Here is a 24984-nt window from a genome sequence, read left to right on the forward strand (position 1 = left end):
AATGAGAACATTACCACCAGGAATTGAGAAGGGACAAATTCTCACACCTCAATGAGTGCTTTCCGATTCAAGTTTAAAACTCAATGATAAGGGACCTTGGCATTGACATGGCATTGTATCTTGCAAATGTCGCCAACATTTAGAGGGGATAAATACCGCTTTGTCCGATAGGCTACACTGGCACCAATTCGATATCCGCATTCAGGGTGAAGTGTACCCATCCAAAAAAGATATTAGAGACTTAAAGAAGGAGCAGCGGAGCGGGCCCGTTTCGGCTAGTACATAGAATAAAATAATATGATGGAAATCATCATAACATTGTTTGTGGTTTATCGTAGCAACAACTTTTGTCAATCTTTGCTTAAGCAACACTTTTATGTTTGCTAAAACAGCAGTCATATTTGCTTTCCCATTTTCATTATACAAATTTGCCAACTTTTTTGCTATTTGGATTAACAAATTTCCTTGAGTGTAGGAAATCTCTAAAATGATTGATCAAATACCACAAACAAGCAATGAAGCAACCATTTGTGTAACATTTCACACAACAACTTCTCGTCTGCTATATTTTCAATTTTCTCCAAAATACAAAATCCCCCAGAAAGTCATTTGCATGCCTACCTACCCACATTCACATTTAAACAATTTTCATATGCTTACGTTTGTGTCTTAAGTCTTTTGTTTGTGGTTCACTAATCACTTGGCTATATTAAATGATTGCCACCACACATGGATTACCACGAAAAGATGTTTTGATATTTTGAAAGATGCATAAAAGAGCACATATTGTACATATGGACATGATTGTTTGTTTGAATGTTTATGGCTTCATATATGGCTCGGAAGCGAAACCCAAACACAAAAAAAAAACTCATGCCAAGCTGTAAAGAGATGCTTAAAGGAGCGGCTAAGATAATTTCTTATTTTGTCTCCTCACATTGGGGCGTTTTTGTTTTTTTTTTTTGTCTTTGTCTGTTTCGGCTATTCTCTTTTTACGAGATCAAGATTATTTTATATTAACATTGATTATTTGACGCTCCCACACTTGAGTGACAGCCAGTCGTTTACATGCGATACCACATATTTTTTTTTCTAAGAATTTATTGATAATCTGCTCAGTGTGTGTGTGTGTGGACTGGTTGGAAGAGTGCAACAGCGAGTACCCCCAGAGACAAGTAACCTAAGCTGCATGGTTAATTTGAAAGTAACCCAATTCTTTTAAGTTTGATTATGTGTTTTTTGGTTTAAACTCATAAACACACACTCCCAAATGAATACCTGTATCATTTTGACTTCTTTTGTAGCTTTTAAATTAAGAAAAATATGGAAAAAGGCGACATTCTTGTATCGGATCATCGAAAAGTTAATTCATAAGTCACACTACTTTTGACATTTACCCGTTGTTAAAAGCCTTCAGCTACCATGAATGACTGGCTGACTTTATTATGGTGTTTGGACAGGGCTGCTGTGTGTGTGTGTTTGCATGTGGAATTGATTGGTATTTGGAATTCCTGCCACACTGACATAAACTTGAAAATCATTATTTTTATTTTTTTTTTGTTTTTCTTTTGCTTTTGGTATTGTTATTGTTATTTTTCCTTATTATTGTTGTTCTCTATCTCATTTGTAGCCCTCCTCTTGGCTCTAATGAAAAATGTATGTCCAAAAGACAATATGCAAAATAATCAAATAATCATTTTACCAACAAGAAGAGTGGCTGAATACTAGAAAAGCAAAAAAAAAAACAGTCATCATACCACACTTATAATCTTATTGGTAAATAATGGGTGAGGCCAAAGTGCCACAATCGCACCTTAGTTGTAGAAATAGTGATGCTGATGGTGATGCCCTACTTTAAGCAGCATTCCAAGTGTTCATTTTGTAGATGTAATTGAGAATAAAAAACAAAAATCTTAAAAAAAAAGTGTCGAATTATCCAAAACCTTAAATCAAGGCGACCTTTGTAACCAAATATATCTTGAAGGGAGTAAATTAAAACAAGTAAAAGCGTGCTAAGTTCGGCCGGGCCGAATCTTATATACCCTCCACCATGGATCGCATTTGTCGAGTTCTTTTCCCGGCATCTCTTCTTAGGCAAAACAGGATATAAGAAAAGATTTGCTCTGCTATTAGAGCGATATCAAGATATGGTCCGGTTTGGACCACAATTAAATTATATGTTGGAGACCTGTGTAAAATGTCAGCCTATTCGAATAAGAATTGCGTCCTTTGGGGGCACAAGAAGTAAAATAGAGAGATCGATTTATATGGGAGCTGTATCGGGCTATTGACTGATTCAGACCATAATCAACACGTATGTTGATGGTCATGAAAGGATCTGTCGTACAAAATTTCAGGCAAATCGGATAATAATTGCGACCTCTACTGGCTCAAGAAGTCAAAATCCCAGATCGGTTTATATGACAGCTATATCAGGTTATGGACCGATTTCAACCATACTTGGCACAGTTGTTACATATCATAACAAAACACGTCGTGCAAAATTTCATTCCAATCGGATAAGAATTACGCCCTCTAGAGGCTTAAGAAGTCAAGACCCAAGATAGGTTTATATGACAGCTATATCAGGTTATGGACCGATTTGAACCATACTTGGCACAGTTGTTGGATATCACGACAAAACACGTCGTGCGAAATTTCATTCCAATCGTATAAGAATTGCGCACTCTAGAGGCTCAAGAAGTCAAGACCCCAGATCGGTTTATATGGCAGCTATATCAAAACATAGACTGATATGGCCCATTTACAATACCAACCGACCTACACTAATAAGAAGTATTTGTGCAAAATTTCAAGCGGCTAGTCCTGTTTTATTTGAGCCCCATATTATCGTGATTGGTCTATATATCCATTTGACGGAGATTGTTTTTTTGGGGGGGTGGGATGGTATTGCAAACATTTCGCTAAATACGAGTGTTGCCTTTTATATTTTGGGATTAGAGAACACATTCATCGCCAAAAATTCAATTAAGTTCATCGATGCACTGTTGTTGAATTAATCCACGTCGAAAGTTGTAAAAAGTAATCGCACGAAAATGTTCACGATTTAATTCCATATTTTGGTCGAGATGAATCTTTCAAGTTACTGTAAACAACACAAATAGCGCTCGTATGTCAAAATGTTCTGTGTACGTATGACCTCAAAAATATCAAGCTTTAGGATAGAGCTGTCAGTTGACGGATTGCACCCCAAGGGTTGTCCAATCCCAAAATATAAAAGGCAAACCGGCGAAGGGATGTCATGCTGTGCTGCCAATTACCTTTCATTTAAGCCCAAAACTGCTATGGTCGACAAAAAATGTACGTCTTAAGGCAGGAGCTGGGTAGGCACTCCGCCACTTTCCCCTTAAAATAGGTACCAAATTCGTTCTTTCCTCCCAAACACCTTTTATTTGAGCCCCGTATTGATATGTTCGGGAAATAAGTTCAGTTTAGGGGGTGTTTGAGGCTTACCCACAAATACTTGGACCCAACACTGGATTCCTTTTCAACTTTTATTAGAGTCCCATATTGTCATGATGGGTGAAATATCTTTTTTAAGAGGTAAAGCGCCACCTATATAATTCAACATTAATTTTAATGTCATTTTCTTAGTATACTCCCGAATTGTTTCATTTGAGTCCCATATAGCCATTTATGGGGTTCTTGGGTATGGGGACAGCTCCCATTACATAGATTTTAATTTGTTTTTGCAATATTCGTAATCTAAGCCCGAAAACCTTTCATTTGATACCCATATTGTTCGGATTTGTTCATTTTTGATATTGGTGGTATTTGTGGGGTACAGGGGAGGGTGAGTCCCTTTTTTGATATCAAAAAATTATATAGCCCATGTTTCCATCCAGACCAACCTACACAATTTTTGAAAATTTCGAGAAAATCGGTTTAGTCGCTTTTGAGTCTATACGGAACACACAAACAAATCGAGTCCCATATATTGGGTTGCCCAAAAAGTAATTGCGGATTTTTTAAAAGAAACTAAATGCATTTTTAATAAAACCTAGAATGAACTTTAATCAAATATACTTTTTTACACTTTTTTCTAAAGCAAGCTAAAAGTAACAGCCGATAACTGACAGAAGAAAGAATGCATTTACAGAGTCACAAGCTGTGAAAAAATTTGTCAACGCCGACTATATGAAAAATCCGCAATTACTTTTTGGGCAACCCAATAATTCTGATTGGCTAATATGCCCATTTGAGGCTTTCTCAGGGGTTTGGAGTAATCCCCAATACTTCAACCTGATTTTTAATGCCAGATTCGTAATCTACTCCCGACTACCTTTCAATTGAGTCCCATATTGACATGTACGTCCAATATGTCTGTTTGAGAATTAAGACTCAAATTTTAATAATTATTTATTTAATAATTAATTTAATGCCCATATTGTCCGGGTCGGTCCACTTCTGATTTTGGGTGGTGTTTTGGCATTAGAGAGAGCATCCTTCCGATATCAAAAAATTATATAGGCTATGTTTCCTTCCAGACCAACTTACGCAATCTGTGAAAATTTCAAGATAATCGGTTCAGCCGTTTTTGAGACTATACGAAGTAAACAAACACAAATTGATTTTTAATATAAAATATAATTATTTATTTTATTTTATTTTGATTTATTTTATTTTATTTTTTTCTTTTTCTTTTTATTTTATTTTAATTTATTTTATTTTTTTTAATTTTATGTTATGTTATTTTATTTTATTTTATTTTATTTTATTTGATTTTTATATTATTTTATTTAAATTAAATTTTATTTATTTTTGTTATATTTTATTTTATTTTTTTTGTTATTTTATTTACATTTATTTAAAGTTATTTAATTTAATTTTTATTTTACTTTATTTTATTTTATTTTATTTTATTTTATTTTATTTTATTTTATTTTATTTTATTTTATTTTATTTTATTTTATTTTATTTTATTTTATTTTACTTTATTTTATTTTATTTTATTTTATTTTATTTTATTTTATTTTATTTTATTTTATTTTATTTTATTTTATTTTATTTTATTTTATTTTATTTTATTTTATTTTATTTTATTTTATTTTATTTTATTTTTCTTTTATTTTATTTTATTTTATTTTATTTTATTTTTTTATTTTATTTTATTTTATTTTATTTTATTTTATTTTACTTTATTTTATTTTATTTTATTTTATTTTATTTTATTTTATTTTATTTTATTTTATTTTATTTTATTTTATTTTATTTTATTTTATTTTATTTTATTTTATTTTATTTTATTTTATTTTATTTTATTTTATTTTATTTTATTTTATTTTATTTTATTTTATTTTATTTTATTTTATTTTATTTTATTTTATTTTATTTTATTTTATTTTATTTTATTTTATTTTATTTTATTTTGTTTTGTTTTATTTTATTTTATTTTATTTTATTTTATTTTATTTTAATTTTTTTTTATTTTGTTTTGTTTTGTTTTGTTTTATTTTATTTTATTTTATTTTGTTTTATTTTATTTTATTTTATTTTATTTTATTTTATTTTATTTTATTTTATTTTATTTTATTTTATTTTATTTAATTTTATTTTATATTACTTTATTTTATTTTAATATATTTTTTTTGTTTTATTTTATTTTATTTTTTCTTCTGGCTCACCTCTTTTCAATTATTGACTATTATCAATCATCCTCAATTTATCAACTTTCCCCAATGGGAAATCTTTTATGAAATAATTACGAAACAATTTTCAATAAATCCCTCCTTATTTAACCAGCCAACATTTTCTCCATTCACAAAATCTATCATTACAAAAAAAAAATCAACCAGCAACTATTTTTGGTTGATTTCATTATTGTCGCCAGCAATAATACCGTAATCTTGTTATCTTTCATAGGCTTAAGCGCCCACATTTCATTCCGGCTTCTTTTCATTTTCAGTGTCTGTGCTACAATTACCATACAATTAATTAAAGTAACTATGTGACCATTGAGTTAAGGGTATATGGGAGTATGGGTGTGTGTGTGTGTGTGTGAATGATATGTCAGCAAACCTTAAAGCCCTCAAAACTTAATCCTTTGGGTAAATAATACAAATTCGATTTGAGAGTAATTTTTGGTTTGTTTGTTTGTTTTCTTTCTTTTATTTACTTTAGATATTATATGGCAACATTTAATCGTATTTGAGAAAACAAAAAAAAATACCAAAAAATGGAAATAGAAATAAAGTCAAAGCATAATAAGGTAACAAGACAATCACATACCACACCATATTTCAGCATATTCCACAGCACTGGCAAGCTGCTCCACTAGAAATCATTACTTAAATCAATACCCATAATAATGTAAACAACAACAACAGCAACAGCAACGACACCATATCAACCATAATAACAAATCATAAAAAAAGTTTACTTTAATTTATAAAACAAACAACAGTCACACATGTAGCATACACCACAACACCAACACCAAGCATCTTTCTATCTGGAGGGAACCTCGGCACGGACCGACCGACAGACATTGAGACTGACAACTGGAAACTTGCCCGTCACACTCACTTCTTCGTTGTAAGAAGTGTACGAGTGGCTATGAACGTAGAGCAGAACAATTGGGATGGTCGTATGCTCAGTTATGTAGACCTGTATTCCCTGCACTGACAAATAACGTTATGGACAATTGATTACCACCACATTCCGTTTTCCATTCAACCACATTACAAAAAAAAAAGCTGGGGTTTTTGAGCAGTGAATAGAAAAAAAAAACACTTCATTCACATGGTAAAAAGCCAGAAAATAGATGAGAGGGAGATGATTAAGTGAATTTGAAAAAAATGTAGAAATGTTATTATTTTTGATAACTTCTGGCCAATAATATTGGGTTGCCCAAAAAGTAATTGCGGATTTTTCAACCCAATATATTACTAATAGGAAATGAAGATAAAATAAAAAAACAATAAATTAAAAAAAAAATAATTATTTAAAGTTATTACAATTAAAGTTAACGGTTTAAAAACAAAAATCACTAAAAGAAAAACACCGAAAAATTTATTGAGTGAAAGAAATTGGGATGAGATCGAAAAAAAGCTAGTAAAAGATCTGCAGTTTGAGAACGGACAGAGATTACTCTTTGCAATCGGCCATAGGATACCTAACACCCTGGATTCTGCTTGATGTACCCTTTCTAACTCAGTATGAATTATTCTATAACAATCAAATCAGGTACTGTCTATGGTCTCAAGAAATCATATCGATTTATCGGTTTTTAGGGGGACTATATCTGTTTATGAACCTATCGGGGTAGAATTCGTAGTAAGTATGGGAGGACCCAAGTGTACTTTATGTAACAAATTTCAGCCAAATATGCCACCAACAAAGGCTTTTGAACCTCAAAGAGTCAAATCCGGCGATCGGTTTATATGTGAGCTATATATTGGGTTGCCCAAAAAGTAATTGTCGGTAATATAGACGGCGTTGACAAATTTTTTCAACGGCTTGTGACTCTATAATTGCATTCTTTCTTCTGTCAGTTATCAGCTGTTACTTTTAGCTTGCTTTAGAAAAAAAGTGCGCGAAATTTTGTTTACATTTGTTTGTTTGGCGTCAATTTTAATATGGGTACCACATGTATTGAAGGAAATTCATTTAACAAACCGCATCAACGCTTGTGATATGCACCTTAAACGCAATGAATTCGATCCGTTTTTAAAACGTATCACAACTGGAGGTGAAAAATGGATTGTTTACAACAACGTTAGTCGAAAACGATCATGGTCCAAGCATGGTGAACCAGCTCAAACCACTTCAAAGGCTGATATCCACCAAAAGAAGGTTATGCTGTCTGTTTGGTGGGATTGGAAGGGTGTGGTATATTTTGAGCTGCTTCCAAGGAACCAAACGATTAATTCGGATGTTTACTGTCAACAATTGGACAAATTGAATACAGCCATCAAGGAGAAGCGACCAGAATTGGTCAATCGTAAAGGTGTCATATTCCACCAGGACAACGCTAGACCGCACACATCTTTGGTCACTCGCCAAAAACTGAGTGAGCTTGGCTGGGAACTTTTGATGCATCCACCATATAGCCCTGACCTTGCACCATCAGACTACCATGTATATCGATCTTTGCAGACCTCCTTAAATGGTAAAACTTTCGGCAATGATGAGGCTATAAAATCGCACTTGGTTCAGTTTTTTGCAGATAAAGGCCAGAAGTTCTATAAGCGTGGAACACTAAATTTGCCAGGAAGATGGCAAAAAGTTTATCGAACTAAATGCCAATTATATATTTGATTAAAGTTAATTCTAAGTATTATTAAAAATGCATTTACTTTCTTTTAAAAAATCCGCAATCACCTTTTGGGCAACCCAATACATAGATATATGAAAATAGAGCACGTTGTTGATATATTTTCCGGGCTTATTGTTTGGGGGATCACCATAATACCCAAAACACCTCTCAATCGGCCATATATACCGACCATGTCAATGTGGAGCTTAAATGACAGGTATTGATACCCATTTTCGGGACCAATTTTCTGGGGGTCCACCCCTGTCCCAAAAACACCCCCCGGGTCAGCAAGTTAGATATAATACCCAATTTCTAATTACAAGGTAGGTGAAAGGTATTATTGGGTTGCCCAAAAAGTAATTGCGAATTTTTTAAAAGAAAGTAAATGCATTTTTAATAAAACTTAGAATGAACTTTAATCAAATATACTTTTTTTACACTTTTTTTCTTAAGCAAGCTAAAAGTAATAGCTGATAACTGACAGAAGAAAGAATGCAATTACAGAGTCACAAGCTGTAAAAAAATTTGTCAACGCCGACTATATGAAAAATCCGCAATTACTTTTTGGGCAACCCATTATATAGTCGGCACAGGGTATTATATAGTCAGCACACAGTTTAAATAAGCCTCTAAGCTTAACTTGGGATTTTCTAAAGTAAAAGTTTTTAAGTTTCCCTCAAAACTACCTATACCTCATCTGCAACATATTGAATAACTTTAAAGGCCCATTTGCATTTCAATCTTTCTAGTCATGCATAAAAACAAAAACCAAACTGGCTGTTATTAGTGGCACGTTCCATTTTTATGTTATCTCATAAATTAAAAACTAAGCTGTAATTAATAAGGCTTGGCTAAAATTAATGGCCCTTTAAGAAGATGCTTTTTTTTCTCAATAATTAATAGTTTACAAACAGAGCTCTCCCCATTTGGAAACTCCCACATATTTCAACAATTTTTTGTTTGCATAGGACATAACAACTTCTTGTAGTATCTCTATTTTCCCTGAAGAAAGTTATTGGCCCTTTTTAGGAATATCGAAATATTTCGCAAAGCCTAATGTCCACTTTTTTAATTTATGCAATTTATCTTCAATCTCAAATATCAAATTCCCAGCCTTCCCGTTTTTGGGAATTTATGGCCGACGATTTTGTCACCCAACATCGAAAGTGGGTCTGCTTTTCTTCATTGATATTAATCTTTACATACCTATTTCCATTTCCTATTGTTGATACTCCAAGCTAAATTATTACAGGTTTCGTTTCGTTTTTTCAATTCTTACTAAGATGTTTTTTTTTCTTTCTTTTCTTTTGGTTGAATTTTAAAATCAATTCAGACAAATAATTTATATGGAAATTATGTTAATTCCAATGGCTAAGTGAGAACTGACACCTTGTGGTAGTTGCTGTGTTATTGGCTACACACTATGGTGTGGTGTGGTGTGGTCCAAAGCCATTGCCAGTGATTTAGTTTTGTGGTTAACAATCATTGCCTTGAGAATGTTAAGGAATGTACGCCTGTTTTTGTCATCTATAACAAGTCTGGGATATATGTATTTTGTATCTCTCTGTAACAACAACAACAACAACAGTGAGTCTTGCAGTGACAAAAATACCATTAAATACTGCCAACGCAGATTTTTTTTCTAACCCATGGATTGACAGAGAGAGAGAGAGGGAGTGAGGAAGGAAAATCAAACAAACATTTTTCTTCATTGACAAACTTAACAATAATGAAAGATGAAGAAAAAAATCAACAACAAACTCTTAATCTGACAATGATGGCTGGCGTTGATGAGAGTTGGTGTCTTCGATTGTTTGTTTCAAACAAAAGAATATTTACATTTGAAAATCACCCAATATGAGGCGATTTTTTTAATATGGGAGTTTTTTTTTCTCTTCATCAAAATTAGTTTTATCAATGTGGCATTTGTGGTGTTAAATATGTGGCAGTTCCACTTAACATGCATTATTGTTGTTGATTTCAAGCCATTTTATGAAATTCCATATTAAACATTTAGTGCATGTTAATAAGTGGGACATGCATAATTTAAAAGTTTTTGTTTTCTTCTTCTTCTTCTCTTTTTTCTGGTAATGGGTGAAGTGTTATGTTTAAGGTTTGTGTCTTAAGTCTTTTGTTTTCCTTCAGCTTGTCTATAAGCTGCGTAATGAGCCTATTTATGATATTTTAAAGATCATTCTTGAGACTTAAGAATGTTGAAATGATGTTGAATTTGGATATTTCAATTCGGTAGTTGGTGAGGAGTTTTGTCAAAGGTTTGTGTCTTAAGTCTTTTGATTTTTTTGTTTCGTCACAGCAACATAAAGCAAAGAATTTGTGATATTTTAATTCAAAATTTTTTGAAAAGAAATCCAATTTAAATAGGTTATATAAAGTGGGTCAAGCCGATTTTCAACTAATCTTTGTTTTGGTAAAGCGTGTTTTAGTAAGAAAATTGGCCAGGATTAACTAAGGAAACCAAATTGAAAACCAGAGAACATACTGGAGGGCAGGTGTGAGACGCCATTGCCAGCAACATAGACGAAGCTCTGGTATTGCCAACTAGTAGGTCATGCTAAATGAATGACTCTAATCTAGAGGTGAGAAAATAACTGCCTGGCTGAGCGTAAAACAGCCCGAAATCCGTAGGATCACAGGGTGTGGTATCGTAGTTTGTTAACACATGATGTCTAACTTTAAACATCGTCCATCAGTTAGCCATTTAAGCAATAACCATCAAATACGAGTCAAGAACGTGGATGAAGAACGCTAAAAGACTAAAAAGTTAGAAGGACTACAAAATGGGTCTACGACGATGGGAAGCCTGCTTGCGCTTTACGCTCAGCCACCGTTACTGGAGTTAAAAGTCCCTATACCGTGACTAAATTTTCCTCTTGAGACTATTCCATTTCCGTTTTTTCCGGGATCCCACCCGTTGCCTATTTCGCCTAGCCGCCAGGACCTTTGACACAACCTCTCCTAACCTGTAGATATCAGACGCTGACCAGCAAGCGGCCCAGTATGAGTCAGACCCTCCTGAATTTAGATTCCAATGAATGTAAGTGTACCCCACCCCTTTGTAGAACCTGGAGTTCTGCTGCTCTTGGTCAGGGGCCGTTTAGTCTTCGCAGTTTACCTTCATATCAGAAGGTTGTTCAGCCATCCGCCTCCTGGTAACCCCGGTAGTTGCCTGAGCTTAGCCTTGTTTTTCTACGCGTTTGTCTGTCCATCTGTCTGTCTGATGGCCCGTTTTCCGTTGGTCTATTCATGTCTCCTAAGCTGGAGATATCAAACGCTAACCAGCAAGCCGTCCAATATGGATAAGACGCTCCTGATTTTTATTTTTTTATTCCAATGAATGTGGGTACACCATTCATTCATGTCGCAGAACCCCTTCTTAGGACCTAGGGTTCTGCTGCTCTTGGTCAGGGGACGCTTATTCTTCGCAGCTAACCCATATCTGAAGGCTTTCAGCCATCCGCCTCCTGCTAACCCTGGTAGTAGCCAGAGCTTAGCCCAGTTTTTCTGTGCACCTATCTGTCTATCTGTCTGTCTGACCGCCCGTTTTCCTAACCTGGTGATATTAGACGCTGACCAGCAAGCCGCTCTTTCTGATGTTTTCAGTTTTATAACTTCGGGATGAAAGCAGCTTGTTTCATGCATTTCTAATTTGAATCCATCATGGTGCTTGTTGTCCATCCGTCTGTCTGTCAGTCTGTTCTCCTGTCTGTCTTTCTGTCCATGCGTCTCTTCGTCTATCTATAGGTCCGTCCGTCTTTCTGTCCTTTATTGGTCCATTTTTCATTCGAATTTAACATGGTACTCTATCGGTCCAGACGGACGGACCGATAAATAGACGGAGAGGCGCATAGGCAGAAAGACAGATAGAAGAACAGACTGACAGATTTATAGGCAGACAGATGGATGGACAGATAAACACATACAACAACAAGCACCATGTTCAATTCGAATGAAAAATGGTACAATAAAGGACAGAAAGACGGACGGACCTATAGATAGACGGAGAGACGCATGGACAGAAAGACAGACAGAAAGACAGACGGAGCGACTGTCCTCAAACCGCAATTTTAATCAGATTTACTTGATATTAGGCACATATGATATATTCGGGACAAGAGACGATGCCTCTGGATATAAGAAGAAATCGGTTCAGATTCTGTTTTAGCTCCCATAAAGATACATATTCTACGGATTCTACAGATATGACCCAAATTTTCAGCAATAATTGCAATATTGGTTCAGAAATTTTTATAACTCATAAAAGTTCTATTGAACATCATACCAATCGGTTCAAATTTAAATATATTGGATTGCCCAAAAAGTAATTGCGGATTTTTTAAAAGAAAGTAAATGCATTTTTAATAAAACTTAGAATGAACTTTAATCAAATATACTTTTTTTACACTTTTTTTCTAAAGCAAGCTAAAAGTAACAGCTGATAACTGACAGAAGAAAGAATGCAATTACAGAGTCACAAGCTGTGAAAAAATTTGTCAACGCCGACTATATGAAAAATCCGCAATTACTTTTTGGGCAACCCATGAGTATCCTGGGGATTTTTTGAATTCTATTTTTTAGAAATACTCTAATTTTATAACATTCAATCACATTTTGCCAACATTTATTTAAATTATCAACAGCCTACCAAACTCATTCCCCTCAACCCTCCCCGCATCTTTTCGGCTGAAAACTACAACAGCAACCATCGGATTTTGAAAAGACCATACCGCAAGGACTGCATATCACAATGCTGTCGGAGTCATAACCTTTTTCACTTAAAATTTCCAAAAATTTCTTTCGTCTAATGGGAAACCTCCTTTTGGCCTTGCGTTTCTTTAAAGACTTCATAAGAGCCTCTTCTTCTACGGTTTCCTTAATAGGGGGTTCCCCATCATTTTGATCTTCTTTGGAGCCATCTTTGCCATCCAATAAATGGCTTGGCGTCACTTCAGATGTCAAATCTTCAACATTTGATTCCTCAGAATCGGTTGTTTTAGCCAGTTTCAAATGTCCATGGGATTTTATTTTCCTCAATTTTGAAGTTCTCTTTATAAGGCGGGATTTGCTGGATTTCTTTTCTTCTTTAGAGGATTTTTCATGTTCCAATGTTTCTTTTAATGTACTTTCTTCAATTTTTCTGCTAGGCATAAGATCCCAAATGTTGATTTTTTCCCCTTTGGTGGACATTTTCAATATATCCTCACTGACCACAGGCATTTCGGCTGGCACAACATCAGCTTGATTAAATTTACCTTCAAGGGCTTCTTTCAACAGCCTATCCAATTCTTTATCCTTATTAAATGTGGATCTACGTTTTCTACGAGTCTCCAATTCACGTAGCTTTCTTTGCCTCTCCTCTTCTTGAGCCTCCTTTTGTTTTTTCTCCAGTTGGGCTTTTTTTATTTGTCGCTCAGTTTGCAAGTGTTGGCGTATAATTTGTGACTTTGACTTGAGTAAATTGCGAAAATATTTTTGATCATAGGTTTGGGGCTTATTGGCAAGTTCCTTTTCTTCCTGGAACTCGGCTTCAGGGAAATGTGTGGATGGCCTAGTGGAGCTACGTCGAGACCTTCTCATAGAATGAAAATCTGGAGGTCCAATATCTGCGGAGGACCAATCTTTTCTCTTCCCATTCGATTTTTTACTTTGTTTGGCGGCTTGGCCTAGTTCTTTTAATTTTGAAAATTTACAACCTTTGCGCTTAGATGCCATGGTCCCCGCTGGCGCTTTCTCTATGCGTATATCACAGAGCGCTAATTTATCATTTGACTTTGTGTCAGATGCCTTGTATGAATTTTCTCCAAGGCTACGTAGTTTCTGCTTTGACTTCCCACTCAATAAACTTTGACTGACCTCCTTTAGATGAGACATAGACATTTTTTCAGTCAACAAAACTTTTCTAATATCTGTGGCTTTTTTTCTAAACCTTTTATTTGTATCTCTTAAAGCCTCTCGTATCTGATGAAAATGATCAATACTGGAACGCAAAGATAAAATATCGCCTTTCAAAAAATCCTTCTTCGCCTTCGTTTTTCTTATTTGACGTCTTATACGTTTCACTGCCGGATGTTCTTGTTTACCTTTTTCCTTAAATAATTTTCTTCTTTTCCGTTGAGCCTTTAATTCCTTCAGATAAATTTGTCTGTCCTCCTCACTCAATGTGGCCATATATTTAAGTCTCTGTAGACGTTCTATTCGCAACGCAATTCTTAACTGCCTTTCATTTTGCAAATGTCCAAGTCTTTTGATTTTCATTTCTTCCATTTTCTGTAATTTATCTTCGAGCTTTTTCTTTAGGCTTAATTTTTTCTTTAAATTTTTTCGAAATTTTTTAATTTTCTTTAAATAGCGCTTTCTGCGCAAACGAGTTTTTCGTAATTTGCTTTGAATGCCTTTCAGCTTTTTTAGTTCTTTTAACACCTTACATTCCAATTGCTGACTTTTCTCATAGGCAATTTCCACATTGAGGCGAAAGATTTTCCGTAGATCTTTTAAATGGCGACGACGTAGCTTTGCAATCGATTTCTTCACATTGTCCAGTTCAGCTTTTGTCATTACGGATAAGGGGCGAATGGGATTTACAATGGAAGATTTACATCACAAAACGAGAAAAAAAAAAACAAACAAACAAATAGAGACACAAAAAATATAACAAAAGAAAACATCAAGTTTTGAAAGAATAACATCCTACAAAAATTGACAGTTTTCATAAAACATTGAAAAAAAATTTTATCCAAATAAACAATGCTATAAAAAAAAAAATCCAAAATATAAATTCTCGAACCCTGGTAAAAAAAATTACAGAACCTCAATCACTTTTGGCGAAGTAAAAGTGACTGATCAACACAAATGCATCAGATATGTTCAAATGTCAATTTATTGAGCATCCCAAGAGTGACGGGGGGAGAAAAAGAGCCATTCGTCGCATCCAGGGTATACTATCTAATAAACAACCGTCACAATTTTTCAAATCAAACAAATATCATCCGTAGTGCCAAGTCATCTAAGGTTCCCCCATGGAATCTCTGCACTGATGCTGAAGAATCTCGAAGTGAGTATCTGACCAAGGTGCTCAACCTGTCTCTGAGAATCTTGCAAAGTTCTCAATGTCCGAAAAATGAGCAGAAGAGAGAATCGCAGGAACCGATAACCTTCTCCCATCAGTTGTCAAGACAGTAACCCGCCCGATCCTCGTTGGAGTAATGGATTTCGTAATTTGCAAAGCACCACGAATGCTTTGCATGCCACCACTGCATATATTAGCAGTGGTCCTAACCAGGTCAAACCCTAAAGTAGAACAGTCCTTGTGGCTCTAGACCTTTCGAAGTCTTACAATATGGTGATACGCGTGAGGACAACGCCAATAAGTTTCTCAATGTAGACCTAAAACGACGGGTCGCGTATTTACCTGTCTTATGTGGAATTTCGGAATATGAAGTCTAAGCCCCGTAGGGTATAACAGAGAATACCCCTGGTGGGTTGGTATATCTGCCACCATTTAACCTCTACCTCTCCCATATCTAGATACAAAGGACATTCATCGGTACTTGGACAGTTTGAGATTCTCTGAAGGATTCTTTTCACTGGTGCTAAGTAATCTAGATGTAGCTGACAAAGGTCAAAAACTTGTCTCTGGGCACTCTCAAAGAGAGTGATGAGCTAAGGCGAGTCATACAACCCGATTTCCCTTTTAACATCAGTAGTGAAAATATTTGAGGTTGGAGAATTTCCATATGCTGAACATCAACACGGATTTCGTATATTGCATTACACGAGGACGTATATTGCCGCCAATACTGCATGTATAATCCGTGATTTCAAGCAGGTCATGTCGTGTCATGGCTCTGGACCTATTGAAAAAAGTCTCCACAAAAAAATATTGTCATGAAAAAGTTTCCCTTTACCTAATATCTATAACAAAGTTCTCCACATCGAAAATTCTCCAAAATTTTAAAGACTTCATAATTAAAAAACAACTTTGATAATTTCATAATTAAAAAACATCATTGCCTAAATACCCAAATGAAAGATGTACACTAGAAAAAATATAATTGAAAAAGTTTCCTTAAAAAAATTTCACCCTGAGAAAGCCTTTTATCAGTAGTGTCCTTTACAAAATTCTCCAAAAATTTAAAGTCTCCCTAACAAAAAAGATCTTGTATGGGGCTATTGTCAAAAACGTCTCCATAACTTAAAATCTTCATAACCAGAGTTCTCTTTGACAAAAAAGTGTCCATAACAAAAAGTCTCCATAACAAAAAGTCTTCACAAAAATAAGTCTCCAAAGAAAAAACTCATTTCAACAAAGGTGTCCTTAACAAACTCATTAATAAAAATTGTCCTTAACAAACATTCTCTCTCAAATTCTACATTAGAAAAAGTCTCTATGACAAAAAGTCTTCACAACAGAATGTCTCCATAACCCAAAGTCCAACAAACAAAAAGTCTCCATATCAAAACGTCCCCTAACTAAAAGTCTCCATAAAAAGTAACCATAACTAAATCTTAACAAAACGTTTCCATAAAAAAGCCAGCTTAAATATACAAATAAAAGTCTCTATTCTAAATCTCTCCAAAGCAAGAAGTTATGACTATTTTGGTCGAGCTGGAAGTTTCTATGAAACTAATCTGATTTAATCGCAAAGGCCGAACTACAAACGTCTCCATAACTAAAAGTCTCCATAACAAGAAGTCTTCATAACAAAATGTCTCCACAACCAAAAGTCCAACTAGCAAAAAGTCTCGATAGCAAAACGTCTCCTTAATGTCCATTACAAAATGTCTCCAAAATTCTGCACAAAAAGTCTCATCAGCTAAATGGCTTCTTAACTAAAAGTCTCCATAACAAAAAGTATACATAACTAAAATCTATCTCTATCTGAAACAAAACGTCTCCATATAAATGTTTCTAAAACTAAAAGTCTCCCTCACAAAGACCTCCATAACAAAAAATCTCCATAACTTGTTTCGTTTAAGAAAGCTTGAAAGGCCTCCTTACAAAAAGTTTCCATAACGAAAAGTCTCCATAACAAAACGTCTCCACAGTTAAAGGTTTAACTAACAAAACGTCAATACAGCAAAAAGTCTCCATAAAAATTCTCCTTAGCTAAACGAATTCCTAACTAAAAGTCTCTAAAACAAAAAATGTACGTCATTAAAATCTCCATCTGAAAATCTCTTTAACAAAACGTCTCCGTATAAAAAATATTTCTAAAACTAAAAGTCTTCCTTACAAAAGGACTCCATAAAAAGACTCATTAACTAAAATACCCCATAACAAAAAGTTTTATCAGCAAATAGTCTGAAAAACTTTCAACGGTGGTTATCCCCTTACTAATGCTGGTTTCATTTATCAGGGATCCTGCCTTGTTAAAGAGTCTCTCCCAAGTGGTGTCGCTACGCTACACACCGTTTGAATTCGACATAAAAAAGAAAGCGCCTTATCATTGAGCTTAAACTTTAATCGGACTGCACTTATTGGTATGAGGGAAATATCCCCTGTTTCCCCTTAACAAAAATTCTCCATAACTTAATGTCTCTACAAAACCTCCACAACAAAAAGAAACCATAACAAATGCAAATGTGCCCATGAACATTTCATTAAGGAACACGGGCAAACTCCATAAAAAAAGTCTCCATAAAAAGACTGCATTGCAACTAGGCCCCATAACAAAAAATCTCCGTTAAAATAATATCCATCACAAAACGTCGGTATATCAGAACATCTTCATAAAAAGACTTTGTAGCAAAACGTAATAGGTCACCATAACAAAAGCCTTCAAAAGAACTCAAAACAAAAAGTCTCCAGAACAATTTATCTCTATAACAAAATATCTCTGTAACAAAAAGTCTCCATGACAAAATGCCGCCTCTAGAAAAATTCTTTGCAACAAAACGTTCCCATAACAAAATGCCCCCTTAAAAAGTCTCCAAAAAAGGCCTATATAGCAAAATGTCCCATCAACAAAAAATCGCCAAAAATAATCTCCAAAGACAAAGTCTCCATACCAAAAACCTTCATTAAATGTTTCCAAAAAAGTTCTCGTAACAAAAATCTCTATAGTAAAAGTTCTCATAACAAAGAGTCTCCATAGCTAATGGTCTCCACAAAAAGTCTCTACACCAAAAACCCTCATTAAAGGTGTCCATAAAAGTCTACACAACAAAAATCCTTAAGGCTAAATGGTCTCCATACCAAAAACCTTTATAAAATGTATCCAAAAAAGTCTTCACAACAAAAATCTCCATAGTTAAAGTTTTCATAACAAAGAGTCTCCATAGCTAAAAGTCTCCACAAAAAGTCTCTATCCTAAAACCCTTCAGAAAATGTGTCCATAAAAGTCTCCACAACAAAAATACTTAAAGGTAAAAGGTCTCCATAACAAAAGTCTTCATAAATTATATCCATAAAAGTTTCCACAACAAAAATCCTAAAAAATAATAAAAAGTCTCCATATCAAAAAGCCTTTAAAACAATGTTTCCATAACAAAAAGTCTCCACAGCAAAAAGTTTTCTTAACATAATTTCTCCACAACAAAAATTTCTCATAAAGAAAAAGTCTCCATAACTTAAATTATCCATACCAAAAATCCTATTTCCAAAAATGTTCATTGCAAAAGTCTCCATAACAAAAACTCTCCTAGCAAAAAGTTTCCATTACCAAAGACTTTCCATAATAAAGCCTCCAATGTAGTCTTCATAACATAACGTCTCTATAAAAAAAATGCATCACAAAAAATCTTTTCGTTGACTACTTTACAAAAGTTGCCATAACAAAAACTCTCCTCTACAAAAAGTCTCCACTACATATATTCTCCAAAACCAAAACTCCATAACAAAAAATCTCCATAGAAAAAAGTCTCCATGACAATATGCCGATGATGGGTTGAAAGGGCTGAAAATCCTTAATAATCCTCAAAATCCAATTCCTTAAAGTTCCACAATGAAAAGAAATGTTAGAAGTCGTCTCTCAAATATTTTTCTTAAAAAAGGTAATTGCAAAAGTCAGGCCAACAAGGAGAGGATTTCGTCTGCTACAGAAGTAAAATTCAACGATGGGTGTGTATGGTGCAGTCAGCACAAAAACTCATATGCAAACTGGCATTCAGCAGGGATAAGACCTGCAATCTGTAACTAAAAGCTTCATATATAGGATAAGGGGTTGTTTTGAACTATTGTACTTTCTTTTAAAAAATCCGCAATTACTTTTTGGGCAACCCGATATACCAGCCATAACTATTACAAATCACAACAAAATACCATACATAAAAGTACAGCCAAACCGAATTAGAAATACACTCCCGATGCACATCTTTGGTCCGATTTGGACCATTACGGCCCTTACCTACCATATTGATTCCAAATGACATGCTTCTTATCGTGCACCTAGGTTCTTGCTACTTGCTTGCATTATCTTTGCGTAACTCAGAACATTGCAATGTAAGAAATATTTCTGCCTATTTTCCTTGAAGGGTTTCGCAGGAAAATTCCAAACATTATTCTATACGTAAAAAATTCTACAAACTTTTACTCTTTGCCACATGCTAGAACTATTATTTCTTCTTGCCCTGCATTCCTCTCTGTCTTTGTAGCTTTGGCTTTGTCGTTTTATTCAGTCGATAGATGGCACCTCCTACTTGTTCAGTTCGTCGATATGGTTTAGAGTATAACACGCTTATTATATTGTGCTGCATAATATTTTTGTAGCTGCTCATTTTTATATAAGGCTCGGGTAACTTTTTTTCTTTATTTTTTGTTGGTATTTAACTCCAGAGGCATTAAATGCCACAAATAGGCGTCTTTCTATAACGCATTGGCTATGGCTTTCCGGCATGCTTGCTTACACATGTCCATACATTAAAACATTTAAGCATAAATGATGCATGGCTGCATTCTCACCACCACCATCGCCATGGCCATAGACATCACTGCCTTTCCACAAGAAATGATCCTCAATTCGAGGACAATAACAACAACAGCAACAACTACAACGATAATACCAACACTTAGTTCCTGTACGTGTGCGATGCTGATAAGACCAAGCAACCAGTAGAGATGGCCAGGCTGGCAAAAGCCCAAAAGATTTCTTCCTCTATGCCATACGGCGACTGAGCAGTTGTTGTTATACTTTATGACTGTGATTATGATGAGCGACACAGCCTCAAAGCTTGAAAATTACAACAAAAACAACAACCACAATGCGGTCCCATCTACTGTTCAATATGTAAATCTTTTGATACGCAAATGAGCTCCATATATGATCATCAGTATCAACATTGGCAGTCTCATCAGCAAGCTGCTGCCTTGCCTGTCTTACCACCATCAACTACCCTACCTCATGGGCAGCACCTTCATCAGCATGGTCATCTTTAAAATTACTGCTGGTGGCTAAAGCCAGCAAGCTAAACGGTGATTTTTGTGGCAAAGCAGGCGGGCAGGCAGGCAAGCAGGCAGTCAGCGCTATTTGCAATCTCAAAAGTTATGCAGAGATGACGAAGATGCTCAATGTGATGCTTGTTGCTGTGCCTTGCAATTTGGCACAGGGAATGCTTATGCTGGCTTTTCAATCGATGCTTGTGCATATCGAGTGGATTATTTAAGTCTTTTTTTTTGTTTTGATTCCCCCCCAACAAAACTTCATCTTAACGCAAAATATTTCCCCCTAAGCTATGGAAATTCTTGCCAGTTTTTCTTGAACGACTGTTTTATCAATGATGTTAAGCTCGCATGAAACAGCCCGCTGTTGCTATACACTTGTGCTCTACAATGTGCCTGTGTAGGGGCTGTTGACATATACATGACACAAATATGGGTAGCTCTCAATTTTTGCCTTTATAAAGTTGAGGATTTTAAAGGCTTCATCACTAGGATTTCTAAAATATTGGAAAATTTTTAATATTGCTTAGGAAGATATGGTAGTTCAGGTCATAAGTCTTATGTTTTGGAAGAAATTTACCATTATTCTACTTAGAATTTCAATTTGAACCTTGACAATTTAGGTTTTCCCAGTTCTATCCATTAGCTTTGCTTTTCTCTTAAGAAAATTTAAATAATATGTCAAGTTCGTGTCTTAAGTCTTTTGTTTTTCAAACAATGAAAAAATTTCAAATTTTTTAATGCTTAAAGTTTAAAATAAAAAGTATACTGATTAGGCTGTCCTATATATGGAGGCCACCGTAGCGCAGAGGTTAGCATGTCCGCCTATGACAGTTTTCTCTTTAAAAAAAGAAAAAAATCAAATATAAATGTCAAGTTTGTGTCTTAAGTCTTTTGTTTTTAAATCTGTAATTTTGTATTTTTTTAAGATTTTTTTCATATTTAGTAAATATTTATTGCAAAATAAATATTTAAGAAGTAGATTACCCTAGTTCGCTTTATTAGTTTAGATTTTTCCTATATTGCAATAAAAAAAATTAATCAAGTTCCTGACTTAAGTCTTTTGTTTTCTTTGAGATTCACAGGCAATGCCCGATTTTTATCATTTTTTTTTTCTTTCATATATCCACATTTTTACACTCCAACATTTTTTTTAACAACCCTCGTACTCGCACTTTTTATTGTACAAAATTACATTGTGTCACAAGTTGCCAGTTTGCTTTGTGTGAAATTTATGCCAGATTTAAGATTTAAAGAGATATTTTGTACACTGCTGCAATTATTATGATAACTACACTTTAATGTTTTCTTCTTCAGTTGCATAGCTTAAATATAAAATTGATGCCTGTCTGCGTGTGTGTTTAAAATCATAAAATCTTTGCATTAAAATATCTTAAAATTGAATCTTACAGCACAAAACATCAAAAAGGTTGTAATTTACAATCTCACTGCAAAAAAAATCTGATTAAAAATTATTATTATTATTAGGAAGAATCGATGAGTGGATAAGAGTACAAAAAGGTATTGCAATTCAGAAAGTTGAACATGTAAAAAAAGTTTGGCCGACCTGAACTTTGTGTACTACTATGGATACATTGCCAATTCTTGTTCAGAACAGGGAGAAACTGTTCTCTTATTAATGCGAACCAAGTATATAACCATAGCTAAAAAAAATTATTTTAAAGTTGTCATAGGCAGACATGTTTGTGTCTTAAGTCTTTTGTTTAATAAAAATACTGTAACAAAAAATTAATAAATATTTACACAGCCTTAAATCATTGGTTAATTTCCTTTATTGCACATGCAGATTAACAAAACAACATTTGAAAAAATAATAAAAAATTATATATTTCTATTTTTATAGATTTAAAAAAGTTTGTGTCTTAAGTCTTTTGTTTGGTTTAAAGAATTATTTTTAAAAATCAACAAAAAAAAATATTTTTCCTAACTTTAAAGAAGGCAAATACATTTGTAAGCTAACAAAGTTTAAATTTTAAATCTTAAATTTATTGTCTTTAAAAGAAACAAATTGGCCCAGATATTTTCATTTTATCCAAACCAAAAAAAAAAATTATATATTTTTTTATTACTTAAAAGACAATGCAAAACCCATTTTGTAGCTTAATTTTGTAGCTACCTTAGGTTTTATTATTTTTGTTTTTTTTTAATAATTAAAAATTTCTTTTTCTCAATACACTGTCCTCTTTTATATCCCTTGCTGTCAACTCACAACTATTCGTAACCCCTTTTTGTGGTATACCAGTAGAAAAATCAATCGAAATGTGTTAACATCATAACAATTCCAAACAACAACTTCCAACAACAAGAAAAATGGCTTACGAAAAAAAAAAAAAAAAACTATTTTTTTTTTTAATTTTTCTTTCCATTTCTGTCAACCATAAATTCTAAACCCATGCTCATTTAGCTTTTAGCAGTTCTTAATGTCTCCCTGTCCACTACTCCAGGTTGAGTGTGTTTACAGACCAATGGACACGTTAATCTTTACAATCTGTAGTCATTTGTATGGATGGATGGACCAACCAAATAAGGTTTGGCAGAGGTATTCCAAAAGCAAGAAAAAAAAATAAGACAACAAAAAACCAACCACACCACATTACTCCAGAACACATCATTCCATGACAGTGTAACACCTACACCTACGCTTTGTCCGTCCAAATGGTGTTCTTTTTTTGTGCCTAGGCCATCTATGAGTATGTCGACAATGGTGGTGAGTGGAAAAAGTGAGCGGTAGGGAGGATAATATTAAGAGGTTTTTTCCTAGATGGCTGGAAAAAAATGGTGAGCAGAAAAGGTGCCCATTAGGCATGACAATATTGATGTGGAAAATAAAATAAAATAAAATAAAATAAAATAAAAAAATAAAATAAAATAAAATAAAATAAAATAAAATAAAATAAAAAAACATAAAATAAAATAAAAGAAAATAAAATAAAATAAAATAAAATAAAATAAAATAAAATAAAATAAAATAAAATAAAATAAAATAAAATAAAATAAAATAAAACAAAATAAAATAAAATAAAATAAAATAAAATAAAATAAAATAAAATAAAATAAAAATAAAATAAAATAAAATAAAATAAAATAAAATAAAATAAAATGAAATGAAATAGAATAAAATAATATAAAATAAAATAAAATAAAATAAAACAAAGCAAAACAATTTCAATTCAATTTTCAATTTCATCTTTATTGGTTCATTATTATGTTCATATTTACAAAGCAGAGTTATGAGATCTTATCTTTTGGATATTACTGCATATAAGACTTAGAATCTAAGATATTAAATTACAATAGCACAGTTAAGATAATGAGTTTAAAGGAAAAATAAAGGGGAAAAACCTTTCTATGAAATTCACACAATTGGAAGAAAATATATACATACTCAAAAATATAATAAAAATACTCAAGGTAAGCATACGATTTCCATGTGATGATTAAAAGGGAGAAAAAAGAAATGACCGTAAAATTATGTTAATTCGTTGCATGACCTTATCAATTGATAAGTCGAATATTTTACTTTGTTGAAATAATTATCATTAAGTCTATCGACAAATGTATCCAGTTTTTCGTAGCCTGTTTCGTCATGAAGTAGCGCCGTAGAGTACCTCCAGTGCCTCCGGTTTATGATTTTTAAACATTTGTTTTGCAAAATTTGTAGTTTTTTCCAGTGTGATTTTGCAGTCCTATACCAAACAGGACATCCGTAAGTAAGAGAGGGCCTTATTACACTCTTGAATAAAAGATTTTTGTTAGCATAGTTGAGTGTGGACTTCTTGTGGATTAAAGGCCATAGTGAACGAATCGTTCTTAATGTTTTTTTGCAGACTTCATCGATGTGCTTTCCAAAGTTAAGTTTTTTATCGAGCGTAACTCCCAAATATTTAACGCTGTCAGCAACATCAATTCTTTCAGTACCGAAGTTAAGTTTTCTGATAGGCAATCTTTTAGGAGACTTGTTAAAAGGAAAAATAATGGCCTGGGTTTTATTCGGGTTAATCTTAATTTTCCATTTTGAAAAGTATTTATTACAAGCCAGCAACCCGGTTTCCATTTTTTTAAGAAGTGCAGTTGTTAACTTGCTTGTAGTTATTAACGCCGTATCATCTGCGTAGTATGCTGTTTTCACGAAAGAAGGCGCTTTAAAGTCAGCAGTGTAGATGGAATAGAGCAAGGGAGATAGCACTGATCCTTGGGGTAAGCCTGTATTCAACAATTTTGGGGAAGATCGGGATTGGTTTACGGTTACAATAAAAGATCTTGATTCCAAGAAGTCCAAAATAATTTTGCA

At 33.7% G+C, this 24984-nt stretch overlaps 1 protein-coding gene across 1 annotated transcript in view; it reads right to left on the reverse strand.

Annotated features, from left to right (window-relative positions):
- LOC131994848 (trichohyalin-like) overlaps positions 1 to 14851 on the reverse strand; it is a 54499-nt gene extending 39648 nt beyond the window's left edge. The window contains exons 1-2 of the mRNA XM_059361786.1: positions 14717 to 14851; positions 13024 to 14605 (exon numbers count right to left, since the gene is read on the reverse strand). Of these exons, the coding sequence (XP_059217769.1) occupies positions 13024 to 14605; positions 14717 to 14851 (1717 nt within the window). The remainder of the gene's footprint in view (positions 1 to 13023; positions 14606 to 14716) is intronic.
- Positions 14852 to 24984: the final 10133 nt, after the last annotated feature.

Source organism: Stomoxys calcitrans, chromosome 2 (assembly GCF_963082655.1).
Source record: "Stomoxys calcitrans chromosome 2, idStoCalc2.1, whole genome shotgun sequence".
Lineage (NCBI taxonomy): Eukaryota > Metazoa > Arthropoda > Insecta > Diptera > Muscidae > Stomoxys > Stomoxys calcitrans.